At 44.8% G+C, this 15,355-nt stretch overlaps 1 protein-coding gene across 1 annotated transcript in view; it reads right to left on the bottom strand.

Annotated features, from left to right (window-relative positions):
* The window catches only part of CD247 (CD247 molecule), a 48,297-nt gene that overhangs the window by 2,387 nt on the left and 30,555 nt on the right, over positions 1-15,355 (bottom strand). Inside the window, 6 exon segments of the mRNA XM_062511304.1 lie at positions 328-369; positions 1,562-1,618; positions 2,263-2,298; positions 2,969-3,052; positions 4,316-4,369; positions 5,571-5,677. Of these exon segments, the coding sequence (XP_062367288.1) occupies positions 328-369; positions 1,562-1,618; positions 2,263-2,298; positions 2,969-3,052; positions 4,316-4,369; positions 5,571-5,677 (380 nt within the window).

Genomic DNA, 15,355 nt, shown 5'->3' with positions numbered 1-15,355 from the left:
GATTTGGAAGGGAAATCAGATGCAGCTCTGGGTAAGTAACTTGGCAATGGGACCTCAGGTGGTTTTAAATCCCCTGACAGCCCTTCCAGTGATGCCCAGTCCTTTCCCTGACAGCCTGCTCTGGTAAGGCAGCTGTGCCCTCTGTTGCAGATCCCAGAGCAGAGCCAACTGAGGCTTCCAAGAGTGAGGACTTAGTGGGACACCTGGTGCCTGCTTGAGAAACTTCCAGCTGCCTTGCACTTCTCTGTGCCTCCCAGACAGTGCCATTGGATATCCAACCACTTGGGAGGACAGGTGAGGGGAGCAGCTGTGAGAGGTGGTGCCTACCTGGTAGAGACCTTCGTGCCCTTTGCCTCGACGCCTCTGCTGCTTTGGGAAAATAAAACACAGATTGATTAATGGGTGCTTTCCCGATTATGCAGAAAGAAAGAAGGCCCCGAGTTTCCCCATGTTCTTCTGAGGGCGTACAGGATGTGCCAGCTGTGCATGGCCTGGGCTCTGCTCTGCACAGGAAAGCACCTGGTAAAAAAGGACCAGCCCAGACATGCTGCAAGGGCTGTTAAGGAGAAAATAGAGAGGATAGGAAATAAAAACATAATGGTTTGGTTTGCCAACATATTTTCCTGTCATGCTGTTAGAGTGCTGCTATTTCTTTGATTCACTGTATGTATAGAGATTTGGCAACATTGCTGTAGACACTGAATATTTAGTAATAGATTGTACCACAAATGTGTCAAGGAGTAGTGCTTGTTACAGTTAAAATTGCAGCAACCTATTCAATTATCATATGTGTGGAATGGGACAAGGGCTTTGGTGTTCTTGTCCCTCCAGAAACATTCAGAAAACGTGGTGCAACTTTATAGCCCCATAGCTCAGACAGAACTTGACTCTGGCAGAGGAGCATTAGAATAAAAAAGGGGAAGAGATTAAATGTTGGTGTTGGTTCAGCATTTCTCAACACTAAACTTTGTTTTGAAATGCCCCTTTTTTCATGTGTCAGAAGGAAATGAAAGGTTATATATATATATATGACACTTTGACATAAAATAAAACCTGTGTAGGTCAGAGCAATTTTTCATTTTGCCATAAACAAGCGTCCCCAGATGGTTTGTTTTAGACACAAGCCCCCCCCTCCCCCAGCAGTTTGTACACAGAGCTAAAACTCTCCCTCTGCTGTAGCTGGAGATGTGACTGATGTGTGCTGCCTTAAACATTTGAGAGCAGAGCTGTGAGAAGGAGGATGTTTCCCCTATTCCTTGTCTGAAGTCAGGCACAAGGAGGGGCTGGCACTTGCTCTCCTGATCCTGGAACAGCAGTCAGCCTCAGCAGCCCATGGAGGGGAAACCATAAACCTGCAGCTCCAAACTGCTCTGGAGAAACATGCCCCAAAATCTTCCAGTGCTGCTGGACCATTGCAGCACTTGCCCCCAGACCTTCCTTCAGTTGTTCCTCACCCATCTCCCACCCTCTGCCCCCTCAGCAAGCCATCAGAAGTTTTCTGCCCAAAAGCTGAATTGTTTTCTGATGCCGTGTTTTCACCAGGAAGGAAAGTAAGACTCACCTCTCCCTTCATTCCAATCTCACTGTATGCCTCACCCATCTTGTCCTTCTGCAGTGACTGCAGGCAGAGAGGGGGAAACAGTCAGTGTGACAATAGAAAAGCCAAGCCAGTCCCTGGGTAGCCACATTTAAACCAGCTGATCTCAGAGCGTCTCATTCAACAGCAGCTAAGGTCTTAGAAACAAACTCACTTCTCAAGCACTGAAGACCCAGGAAGACCCAAGTTAAGATATGAGAATCAACATTCCTGTGTCTGTGCTTTGAAGCACAGACCACCACATTTGGCCAGAGTCAAATAAACTCTATCAAGAGGTTCCCAAGCAGCCCCTCTTAGCTGCACTGGCATTTGGCCCTTGCCAGAGAGCAGCCACAGGGGCTGGAGCCCATGCACAGGAAATACTGCAGCAGCAATCTCATGGGATGAAGGTTGGTTAGTCACTAGCATTAGGCATTAGCAGGTAGCCTGATCCAAGTTCTTTTCCACATCTCCCCAGCATTTTTCTCCTGTCACTCAGAAGTGAGCAGTTTTCCAGCAAAAGCAGAATCTGGAGGGACGAGTTGGGTGGAAAGAAAGAGAGATCTTGAAAAGCAGCTGTTGAGTTTTGAAACTGGGTGGAGGGGGGGGGGGGGAAGTCTATGAAACAGAATCTCTTGTTCCCAGCCGTCCCTCCCTCTCTGCTCCCTCCAGAGTGCTCTACTCACAGTGTAGACAGTGTCCTGAGGGTTCTTTCTCCTCTGCTGTAAAACAGAAGAAAAAAGTTGCCCATACATTCCACTACCAGCATCCTCCACCAACCTTGCACATGCTTATGCATTTGCTCCATGGCTATGGCTCTATGGACTTTCCCTGTCCCTTCCAGTCCATCCTGCCTCCACCCATAAGGCTCTGTTCAGACAACTTGTTCTGGGGAAAATTAATTTCATTAATTTCATTTTAACAATTGGTAAAACTTGGTTCTTCTCTACTCTTCTTCACTCCCTACAGCTGTCACCTGCTGATGCAGAGGGTTTTCCCTGCCTTTTCTTTTCGTAGTGATGGGCTCTGCAGTAAAAACAGTTGTTTTGGCTGCTGCTCTGCTTTGTGGGCACTTGTTTGATGGCATCAGACTCAGCGAGCTCTGTGAAACACCCACGGCTGCGGGGCCTCCTCCGCATCCGCCCCGGGCCCGGGTGTCACTTCCCACCCCGGGCGGCTGCGCTCTCCCAGCCGAGCTCCCGGGGCAGACATCAAAGGGCAGAGGGAGCTTCGCTCCTGTTCCCCCCGGCTCCGCCCGAGTTACGACACAAATCGCGTCGTCCCCTGCCCGGGAAGGCGCTCGGGTGGCTGCCTGTGTGAGCAGCGTTGTGACAGTGCGGCGTGGGAGGCACCAGATCAAAGGACAGAGGTGCACGGGTGCCAGGAGTTTACCTGGTGTCTCCCGCCCAGCTCGGGGTCTGCTCCTCTCTTTCCTCCCAGAACGTCGTAATCGTCCCTGGGCGCGCGGGAGAGCTTCTGAAACGGGAGAGCCAAAGAAGTGGGTGGACACCGTGATAATGAGATCGCAGATCTTAACCCAGGAAAGAGAGGGAACCCACCTCAGCTCACAAGGACTGTAACTGAAGTAGAAATTACTTTTACTCCCTAATGCGACTGTCAACAAAAATGTCTACGTTTAAGCCATGGAGATGACACAAAACTACAAGCTGTTACATCAAGAACCTTTCCTAAGTGGAAATTATTGGAAAAGTAGAGGAGCATGAGGGGGAGAGGGACTCTGACTTTCACGCTTTCTCTCCCACCGGAGAGTGAAGATCCACGAGTGTAGTTTTTCTTGCAGAGCTGTTTATCTAAAATTGTATGAAGAACCTACAGAAATGTTTATGCCCAACACAATTCTTAGCTGGGAAAGAGCACCTTGGACGAGAGCAAAGGAGAGATTTCAGGTCAGAGTAACATAGCTGACAGTGCTACTTGAAAGGCTACACTTAAACTGAAAAGAAATTGCATTAGTGTTCATACATTACAGAGTTAAACAGAACTCATCACAGGATGTGGCTATGGTCAAAAGCGTGAGAGAAAAAATTAAAAGACAACTAGACATAGCAGAAATAGCTGGAGTTTAATGCTGTCGTGAGTGAGCAATTCAGTGAGGCGGGTCAGGCAGGATCTCGTCTCTGCCCTCTTTCACTGCCTAAAGATGCTGCCCGTGGTCAGGGCACAGGACAAGGTACATCTCTGGTATGATCTGGTACAACAGGGCTTGCTGTGGGGCAAAGGAAAGCTTGGGAATGGAGGGAGGCACAGGGGCTGTGGTGGCTCAGGCTCCACACACTTGAGAGTGGAAGAGCTGCAGGTGCCCAAAGTCAGCTCCACAGCGTTCCTTGGCATTTGCCCTCTGCCCAGCCCACATCAAACAGCAGCAGCAACAGGGGCAGTGGCTGCACACACCCTCAGAGCTCTTACAGGCCTGTTTGTTCCATGGGGCAGCACAACAAACAGCCTGGGCTCCAGCCAGCCTAGAGCTCAGTGCACCAAATCAGGAACCAACAGCCCAAAGACCTCTTCAGCATCTGGCCAGAGTGATGACACCAGAAGCTTCCCCTGTGAAGTTTTACTTTCCTCCTTACAGCTGCCATGCTGCACGCATGTACAGCCTACTCTCATTAGCTGGCTCATCCAACGTTTTTCTGACCTGCAGGCAAATCACTGTCTCTAGGTGCCCCTAAAGGTCTGTCTGGATGGTGGATTAAAAAACAGAGACCAGCAGTTACTCACATTGTACACGTCATCCTGGCCTGGTCGCAGCTGTGGTTCAGAGGCCTGGCTGAGCTGGAAGAGAGACCATGCCATGAGCAGAGACACAGGGGCTCCCCTCAGTCCTTTCATTCCCTCTCTCCTACCAGTTACTCTCATCAGAAACAGGGCAGCCCACAAGCAGCTCCCTGTGAGACTACAGGCACTGCAAACCCCTGCTGCAGCAGCACTTTTATCCACATACGAGCCTGCCCTCAGCAGCCAAGTCATTTTATTTCACATAACACACCAGCTCACAGCACACCTGAGTTTGTTCCCTACACACCTGCCTTCCTCAGATTTTGTGTCTCCATTCTCTTCCTGTCATAACTGTTGTGCCTCCCTGGGACTGGGTTCTCCAGCTGCCTGCAAAGTTGTTGGGAATCCCTGCACCCCTTAGGAGCAGCCCTTGGCTTGCAGGGCTCTGGTGCCACCACAATAAGTTGATGTGAGTGGCAGCAACAGCTAAAAAAAAAGAGGTGAAAGGATTATCTCTTCTGTAGCTGCTCTTTGGCTCAGCTGCTCACAATACTTTGAGCAATCAATTGCTAAGCAAAAAATTCACATAAAAAGGGGCAGTTTTGGGTCGATGAGAGCAGCTACTTTGTGTTGTAGTCTTTAAGAAAAATCCCTGTCAAACTACATTCTGTATTGATTTTTTTCTTCTTGAGCGGTTATTATCGCATTCAATTCTTTATGAAAAGTACCCTAGCTTAGTCTATATTTAGGCAAAGAATCATGTTTATAGCAAATACAAAAGTCTTCTCCTGGGGCTGGTTGGGTTATGCAGTTTGCATCATCACACTCACAGTATCAAAGATGTCTGAATTATTGAGACATTTTAATACATCCTTCACAAGCTTGCCATTTTCCCTGTATTTTCTGCATAGCCCCTCCTCTCTTTCCAATGACGAAGCAGGAGAAAAATAAATCCGCATTACTCATGATCAGGTACTTCCCATCTACAAAATCCAGAATCTCTGATGTATCCATAAGTATAACTTCAAAACACTCTAATATACTCCCTCCTCCCTTCATGAGCCTTTGGAAAGAATTGCCCCAGATTGCTCAAGTGGACACCAGAAACAGAGGGGTAAAAAAAAAAAGGAAGAAAGAGAGAGAAAGAAAGCAAAAGAATAGAAAGGTCTCATTCTAAGAGATGGTTCCTCTCCACTCCCACTTTCCAACCCAGCTCAATTATCTTACACCAAATGCATCTGTGTTAGGTTAGACTGACCTTTGCCTTCACAAAAAGGGCTGTCATGATCACTGCATAAATGAAGAGGAATCCATCCAGCACGTAGCAGAGCCTGGGATCTGTGAGGCCAAGAACTGATGCAGCATCTGCAAAAAAAATACAAGAAACATCAGCAAAGTAATCTGTGTCACTGTGTGTTTGGCAGCATGAATGTGGCAGTGCTGCATAGCAATCCATGGAAAAATAATAGCCAGCGTGTGGGCAGCACTGCCCCTTTGCAAAGGAAATGGAATTCTGAATATAAGAATGATAGGATTAATCAGGTCAAAAAGGACCACAAGTCCAGCCTTCTCTTTAAACAGGTTCAGTTAAACCAGACTGTCCAGGACCTCAGCCAGCTGAGAGCATCTCCACGGAGAGAAATGTTTGCAAACTCCCCCAGCCAACACGGGACATTTGTTTTCTGGGGAAACCCAGCAGCACCTCCTGCAGGGATTCATGACCAGGCCTATTTAAGGCTTCCTTCATCAAGTGTGTGTGAGAAAATACTTTGTTTAAAAAAAATTTTAGGAGAGGACTTCTCAATTCTGCATTAAATGTAAAGAGTGACACCATCACATTCAATGCTCCAGGAGTAACTTGAGCCTATTACCCCACATGTTTTCCCTGTGACTCCTAAAAAAGGGAGTCTCCATCTTCTTTTCAGTCACCGTTTAAATATTCATACACTGACCACATCCAGTAGGACACCTTAATATTGTTGTGTTTCAGCACATAAACCTGATGGAACTGCATGTGTATCAGTTCATAAAGATGTAGAAAGTTCACAAAGTATAGCTAAAAATATCAAAGGCTAAGTAATTATAGTTCCAATATGCAGCTCCAGGTCCATCCCCAAGGAAAAGCTGTATTGCATAGTGATATAAAAAAACAAAACAAACAAACACCTTAAAATTAGTCTGAGCTGTTTTTTGTGCAGATTTAGAGGGAGTTCAAAAGAAAAAGACAAAAATTATCAATAACCTGAAAAGGCCTTTGATGAAGATAAACAATCACTGCTCCCACTGACAGCCCCACACACCCAGAAAAAATACCACAGAGTAGATTTGTTTGTTTGTCTGAACTAGGAGTTTGCATTCTTTTTTTTCTTAAATCATGCATTTAGAAACAAATACATGGAAATAAATTGAGATCCTAGATGGTTTTCTTTCTTCGCCCTCTTTCTCGGTCATTTAAAAAATACTGTTAAAAGCACTTCATGAAAAATACCCTTCATCATATTTCCTCAGAACTATAAAATTTCATGTATGTGGGGTAAACAGAGGCAAAGAGATTACATTATTTGCCCAACATTGCATATTAAACCAACAAACAAGCTGAGATTGCTTTCCCAGAGCTTTTCTTCTAAACAGTTCACAGGGCAATATTTTACAGCAGCCTGGAGGCATCTGAGATGGTGCTGCAGGCAGCATTTTTGGGTACTCTTTGGGTATCCTGACCCTAATCCCCTCTTCTTGTACCAAAGCCAGTCACATTCATACGATCATCCCAAGTCCTATATTTCTCCAGCACTAATAAAATCCCCAGACCAGAAGGAGCCAAAGCAGGAGACAGAGGACTGTGGAGGAGATGTCAAGAGTGCAGGGGATTTAGCTGTGGCCCTGTGCCAACCTTGGCTGACTCTGCAGAGCCAAACAAGTGCCCACGTGGTGCTTATGTGGGGCAGCCTGGCCTCCAGCATCCCAGGTAATGGATTAAAGCTGTTTAGTGAGGGAAGGCCTGCTACTCTGGCTGTGATTGTTCCTGGAAAAACATGTTTTGAGACAATGAGAAAGTCCAACATTTAGAAACAAACAAACAAAAAAAATTAATAGAATTATTAGGGTGAGAAAAGACCTCCAATATCATCAGGTTCAACTTTCAGCCAAATACCACCATTCCCACTAAACCATGTTATGAAGTGTCACATCTACTAATTTTTTGAACACTTCCAGGGATGGTGACTCCACCATTTCCCTGGGGAGCCTGTTTCAATGCTTAACTACTTTCATTGCAGAAAATTTTCCTCATATCCAACTTGGTGCAGCTTGAAACTACTTCCCCTTGTCCTATCTCTTAGTTCATGTTATTTCCTTCCTTAATAGGTTTGACTGCTATATTCTTAAACAAACCAAAATGTACAAAGCACTTTCTAAATAATAACCTTTGAAACAGGTTTCTGGATTAGAATGTGAGAGAGAAAAAGACAGAAGGTACAAAGCCTATCGAAAGAAAGGTCAAAGAGATAGGAAGCACAATGAACTAGTGACAGTTAAAACAGTTACCATCCATTCAGGTGAACAGGACCAGCTTAGGTTTTTAAATCACCGTAGGAGGGGTTACTGCCTCTTCAAAACAGAAGGCCAGTCCCTTAGTCACCACCAAAATGTACTTTCTGTCCCTCATCAGCCATAGTCTGGGTGCCAAGGTCACAGGGGACAAGCTGATGATGGGAGCTGGGCACAGCAAAATGTGCCAGGTCTGAGGGAGCAGTCACACTCAGCTGCCTCACACAGAGCAAAGCACAAACAGCAAACAAATAGGAAAGCACAAACAGCAAATATTTTGCTGATGATTCTCACTCTGTTAACCTCACAGGCTACCCAGTGCCTACAGGGAGTTGCACAGTGTCTTTCCAATATTCACATACCAGGACTGAGAAGAGACAATCACTGAGTAGGGCACTGCTCTGGTTTCCAGCCCTCCTCAATCCCAATTGCCTACACCTGGAACTCTGTCAGCAGCTATGCTTGTGCCCCGGAGAACTTTCTTCCCAGTACCTCCTCCTTCCAAAGCCTGGAGTTCTGTTCTCCCCCTTTTTCCTGCTCCCACCCAGCAATGCAGCCGTGATGGTCTCTGTGCCTGGGCGCTCTGTCTTGCTGCTGCAGGTCCCTGCACTCCCACATCTGGAGCCAAGGCTGGCATCTCCTTCATCCTGCTCCGCACTCACACCTCCAAAGTAACTCTGCCAGCACCTCTGCAACAACCCCCCATGGCCTTCTACTTTCTGAAATATGGGTAAAAAAAAAAAAAAACCAAAGAAACAAAAAAGGCGATTCAGAACTGCTGCGGACAAGCAAGCATGAAAAAAAACAGTAGTGAGAGCCCAAGAGCAGCCCCAGGAGCCGAGGGAGAGGAAGCCTGGGGGCCAGCAAGGGAGGCTGCACTGTGGGCGCCCGCCTCGAGAGCCCTGCGTGGTTTCACAGAGCTTCAAGCCCCTGGCTCAGGCCCAGCATCAGCTCTCTGGCACAGGGCAGCAAGCTTAGCTTCAGCCACCTGCCCATACCGCCTGCTGCTCCAGTCCTGGAGAGAGACAGGGAGCCCCAGAACACACGTCTGGACACAGTGGCCCTGCTCCAAAACATGACACGAGGGAGGGATGCTGCACCCCAAAGCTGGCTGGGGTCCGATCCCCAGGGCTGGCAGAATGCAGCCAGTACCAATGAGGATCAGCTGAGCTGAATCACTCCAACGTGGTCTGGACCCTTGAAACGTGCCAGAACATTTCTTTTTAATAGGATTTTCCTCCTCCCATGTTTTTAATGTGCATCTGGATTGGGTTAGACCATGATTCCTGATAATAGTTTGAGGAATACGGACCGTAAAAGCTGAATTACTTGTAAATCCAAATCAAATCTGTCCACCATAAAATTTTTTCTCTCCCATGGCCCTTATTAAGTGATTCATTTAAGGTTTTACTTTTAGGGGTTACCAAAATTCAGTAACACAGCTGCAAATGAAGTGTTTTATCTTCCTGGAAACCGGGTTTCTCAGTGAAGCCCATGAAAACCAATCCCAGCACAGGAGAGTTGTTGATGCAACTGGGGTAACCTACAAAAGTGTTTGAAGGCAGATCCTGTAGGGCCTTCTCCCAACAGCCCAGAGCTGCCACAGCTGCTTGCAGGGGCAAAGCAGGCAGATTTCCTTGGACACCACCATCTTCCACCTGCAGTGATCCCTGTGACTCCAGAGTGTTGCATTTACCTCACTTCTACCCTGAATCATCCAAGAGCCTCTTCCTGCAGGTTTGTGTTTCCAGGCCCCCATGGGGACAGAATTCCACAGCTGCCGGTGCCACTGCCACATCAGGCACCTCCAGCCTCTCTCTCTGGATGTTGACAGCAGGGAGTTGCTGGGTGTGATGGGTCTTGCCTCACTGCTGCTGTCTGAAAGCAAAATTCTGAACCCAAGAGAGCTCCCTGGGCTTGGGGCAGAACAAGGAGAGAGATGAGTACGTTGCAAGGTGCTACACCTCAAGTTTACACAGGCCTGCAGCTGAAAAGACAGCCCAGACTAAATGCCTGCAAGTCAGCTATCTAAAATTATAACGGATAATCTTGTTCATAAAGAATGTATATATCACAGGATCTGTTTATATTTCTATGGCTTATACTCATAGATATAAACAACAAACAAGCCTGTGACCCTGCAGGGCTGAAAAAGCAGAGGGCAAATTCTCCTTCACGAGCAGAAGGCAGAGGGCTCAATTAATTTGTCATCAATATTCCATCGCATATTTGTGAAACGCAGCATGGCCCAAAGCAAAGCTCGTGCCCTTGAAGGGCTGTCGGAGGAAACTGCTGATATGATCAGGATTCAGGTTACAAGACCAGATGTTGGCAGCCCAAATAACTACATTTAAAAAGGAAAGTATTTTAGGACATTAAATTCCACTTTTTTACACCAATGAGTGTAAAAATTAGTGTTTCCCCATGGAAAGTCAAGGTAAGATGCTTTAGGATTCTTCTGAGCCCTTCATCTTCCTTTTAGGATCCTTTCAAGGGAGGCACTAACACAAAGTTCAAATAATTCAAGTTTTCCTGTGATTTATTTGGAAGAAATAGAGTCAAAAGAAAGAAAATATTATAATGCCACAAAGGGTTAAACATTGGTGTTCCTGCCCATGGCAGGGGGGTTGGAACTAGATGATCCAGGTCCTTTCCAACCCAAATTTTTCTATAATTCTATTATTTTCTAGCACATCATGGAATAAAGACTCTAATAAAAAAGTCCAAGGTGCTGTAATAGGAGCAAGGCAAGTAGATCACCAACAGCTGTTTGGTATGTGAGAATTTGAAACATGTGCAAAAACCAGTAAATTATTTACCTTTTCAATCTGAGGGTGAAGAAGATAAACTTTGAATATATAATTAAATTAGGCAGCTTTTCACCCTCCAAATCCTTCCAGAGCCTTGTCAGAAACATAGAGGGGAGTGCCTTGCTCATCTCTGGAAGGGGACTCCTTGCTTCATCAAAACAGTCAGTCATTCTCAGAAAAAAAGCAACTGCTTTCACTTCTCAGTTTAGCAAGGACTCGGTGCAAAGGGCTTTCCTGAAGCAAGCCTGATGTTGCCTCCTAGAGACAGCAAACCATGCACAGGGCAGCTGCAGACGTGGGTATCCAGCCAGCTGGGCTGACAGATGCAAGCTGTGCAGCTTTTTCAGCTTTTGTAAAGGGTTTAGATTAGGCACAAGTGCTTTTACTATACCCATCTTCATCAGGGACAGCAAAAGTTTAATCCCGTTAATGCAAAAGGTCTTCCCCGCTGTAAATTTTCTAAATTCTAATTCAATCTGGTGTTAAGTGTACGAAGAGGCAAGAATTATTATTCAAATGCTTCTAGGTCACTTAGCCTTTCCCTTGCCCTACCAACTCTGTCCCGAAGCAGTAACTCACCCTCGACTGATTTATTATCAGGTGGCCTTTTCATTTCAGATCCTACAACCGCATGCACATGATGGAGGACTACATAAAAGAATTGAGCCTCCTTATCTCCCCGGGAATCCCAAAGAGACTTCACTGGTGCAAGGCTGAAGGAAGAGACAGAGTCAGGCTCAAGATGCTGCTGATCACAATCAGATGTGTTTCTCTGTTCAGTGAGCTCTTTGCTGAGTGGCAGATACTTCCCTAAGTACTTTAAATTAGCATTTTTAAGTCAGACTTTACAGCTAACTCACACCTCAGGGTTCCAGTAATCAAATCTACTGCTGACATGAAGAACAATTCCTAACCAGAAGATCTATAGGGCATTCCCACTCCCTTTTATCCTGGTCTCAAACTTCCAAAAGTCATTGAGCTAATGGGGGCTATCGCTATCCCACCTGGTGGGAAACGGTGGGAGCTGAATGCAGAGATGCACAGGCCTAGCAAGAGCCTCACCAGGGCTGTCGTCTCAGCCTGAGCTTCATTGCACCCCCTTGATCTGCTGCAGGCAGAGCAGTAAAAAAATTCCTCAATAGGCACAGAAGCTAAGGGCAGAGGTGCAGGAGGGAGAATTGCAGCTACGAGGACATTTACAGGGAGCAGTCAGCCCATGACCAATTCCTTCCCCTGCAGCCAGCAGGGACCAAAGATGGGTCAATTACAGGAGCCATCCCTGATGTACAGTCAAAACCATGCCTGGACACTCATCACAGCTAATCCTACTGGAATCATATCATGGTTTTTTAAGTTTTTATGGAATCAATTTCCACCTAAACTCACCGACCTAAGCACCAGATCTAACCAGTAGAGCCAGAATAGGAAAGGACTCCAAACCCCCAGTAATGAAAGCCATCCACTTTCTCAGGTAAATTCATAGCACTTTTCAAAACCCAAGTAGCTGTCATTCAACACTTTCAACACATTTACCATACGATGTTTTTCAGCAGGTAAATGACTGAATCACAGGGAAGGTAGAAAAGTGATGGGAAGGCTACAAGATTTACTTGGCAGGACAGCTAGGAGGAGGACTGTTTTAAAGGTTAACAAAGCCTCACAATGTTTTCACTGCAACATCTACTTGCAACGAGGTTTCTGAGGGTGAAGGAATTCCTAGTGAAGTTTGGTGTCAAGGAGGGAAATAGTTAAATCATCTGCAGATGCAGTGGCTTGGGTTCTGGGCAGGAAGGAGGTTACACCGGCCCCAACGGCTGAGGCTCTAAACCCGGCAGTAGCTGCACACACCAGGAGGGAGAAGTTTCAGAGCAGTGCCCCACCACTGACCCACTTAGTGCAGAGATGTGTGTGTCATGTCCTGCCACTGCCAGAGGATGAACAGGCAAAAAAAACAAAAAAAAACCAAAAGAAGCCCAAAAAACAACAACAACAACAACAAAAACAGCAAAATCTCTCCTGTGCGACAGCAAGTTATGTACAGAGTAAGGGTAATTAAGGGTTTGGGCTAATATTAATTCCCTGGGTATTTTTCTTGCAGCATTGCTCAACAAAGCTTAGCAACAATAATATTAAGACCACTGGGGAATATTCTGCTCTGAACAGAGCACATGAAGCATTTCACAGAGCCAATGCATGAGCTTTCACAAAATGGAAATATCACAACAAACTTTGCCTGGGTCTTCTATGGACTCCTTCAGCAAAAGAGCTCAGAACAAACCCTAATTCCTTGGACCATCACACATTCCACTTGAAATAAAAAAGGGCTTTGTCATGGATCTGCAAGTGGGGCACAGATTTATTTATCCCTGTTAGCACCTCACTGCTCAGGCCTGTGCTCCTCTATCAGGTGACAAAACTGTGGCTGGTACATCTCCACTGCTGCATTTTGTTAAGAGTCATCTGAAGGACTACACCCTTGAGAAAACCTTATCTCAGGTGGCATTACAAGATAAGGGGGGAGAAAAAGGTGCTGTATTTTGAAACACACCGTCTCACATACAGGTAGGAAATGGCAAGAATGTAGAGCTTATATATAAATTTTGACCGAATTAAAGATTGTTAGAAAGCAATACATTCCCATGTGGGGTAGGGGAAATGGCAGGATAGAATTTCCTTATCATTAATGACTTTATGTAACAGCTTTATTTCACCAACTATAAGTTAAAAGTAATACATTAACTGTCAAAAATACTGAAGTGCTCTCAAAAGCTCAAGCACTTGAAGCTGATACCTTCTTAATTGCTCATCTATGGAAAGAGGCTTGTAGGAAAAAAAATCCAAAAACCCAAGGAAAAAGAACCCAAACTCTCATCCAAAGACAATTTCCTGTTTATTTACACTATGAGTTCAAATCATTCCATGGCAGTATTTGCAACTGAGATGAAGTAATTATGATTTACCCATTGCATGCAATTAATATTAAAATTTGTCAAGTTAATTTTAGTAATTACTTGGGAATACATTGAAAATCTGGAAAGGTGAGCTATCATGAGTAACTAAAATTAATTTCATCCACAGCACTAAATTTCCCTTATCGGTTTTTATTCAAGATTTTTTTTGTTAAAATATTTTCCAGAAATTTAGCAAAGAGAAATCCTATTCTATTGCTTATGAGTGGATTTACTTTAGTTTTGTTTTCCTGGAAAAACGGCACAGCTATTTCAGAGGATTTAGATACTTTGTATTTATTCTTTCCATCTTAACATAGACAAGCAGCTCTCAGCCACTTACCAGATATATTTTACAGAACAATTCTGTTCATACCTTCGAGTTTCAGAGCACCTATCTGAAGCAGCCACTTGAGATGGGATATTATGTTGTCTCTGATTTTTCTCATTCCAGCTAATTTTGTAAGTGCAGAATCATGCACTTGTACCACCACTGCACTCATCTAATTGCTTGTCAGCCTCATAAAACATGTTCCTTTCAAGATCTTTAATGCTGCTTCTAAAATGGATGAAAATTTTGAAATTGTGTTTACTTTAAACAGCCCCTCTCTCCCACAAAAAGCCAGATTCGGAAGCCTCTGGGATGTGGAGAAAGATAAAAATCTGTGTGGAAACTGTATTTGGTTGCTTTCTGTGTGCAGCTGAGATGGATTTGGAATGCAAAGAAAATTTATATGAGCTCCATTTTTCATAGCACTGGGAGCTTAGGTCAGCTTTATTGAAAGCACAGTTTGGGAAAGTGCAGTCACAGACGCTGGATGGGGTGAAAAATTCCAAGTGATCAAATGCCCACAGAAAATAAATTTTCTCCTAAAAGGATCCTTAGCGTTTCATTTACTTTTTGTACTCTTTAAGAAATAACTTTCTTCTATCCATTACAAGTTTTTCTTGCCACAGAACCCTTTATTGTGTAATGTACTACCTAAAATACGTTACAAAAAAATTGAGTGGCCAGAAAATGCACGTGTTTGTACAGGACAAAACACTCTCCTCCCTTAATACAAAAGCTTTTCTGAGATTAGTTGTGATTAATCCATAGTTTATTCACATTTGGGCTTGGTTTGTGTTCCTAATAGGACAGAGGGGAAGAGGGAATGTACCTGGGACCTACTTCGAGGTGCTTTGCAGTGGCCTCATCTGTGCCGCTGGGAATTTCTGGCATGTGCAAGCCTGGAATTAATCCCACTAGGCAAAGTGTTATCCTGCAGAATTAGCCATTAGATGTGCATTAATTATTTCAATCTGTGCCTTGAAATCCACTTGGAGAAGCTGCCCTGTTTTTACAGGCAAAAAAAAAAAAAGTGAAGGTATTGGAACCAATGGCACTCACGAGGTTTGTGCTGGGGTTTATTGCATCCCAATAGAAGGAAAAATGCAATGCATGAATGTAAATAAATGTCCTGGTTTTCTTCCCAGTAAAGAGCAGATTCCAAATGGGTGAATTCATTCCCCACACCATTGATTTCAAATTAGCAAAGGCCATTTAATTCAATGAGAACAGGTTTAGCCACAGAGCAGACACACTCACACCTTCAAAAATGCACAAGAAACAGGGAATGTGCGTCAATAATTAAAATATAATGCAAATGTTTTTTCTAGCACAATATTCATTATACAATAAATATTTACTCAATCCAACTAATTTAAGTTTAGAGAGTATCGCCCTACATTTTTTTTTC

The sequence above is a fragment of the Cinclus cinclus genome, chromosome 2, assembly GCF_963662255.1.
Source record: "Cinclus cinclus chromosome 2, bCinCin1.1, whole genome shotgun sequence".
Classification (NCBI taxonomy): domain Eukaryota; kingdom Metazoa; phylum Chordata; class Aves; order Passeriformes; family Cinclidae; genus Cinclus; species Cinclus cinclus.
The sequence above is the reverse complement of the archived record's forward strand: the minus strand, read 5'-3'. Positions and strand labels throughout refer to the sequence as shown.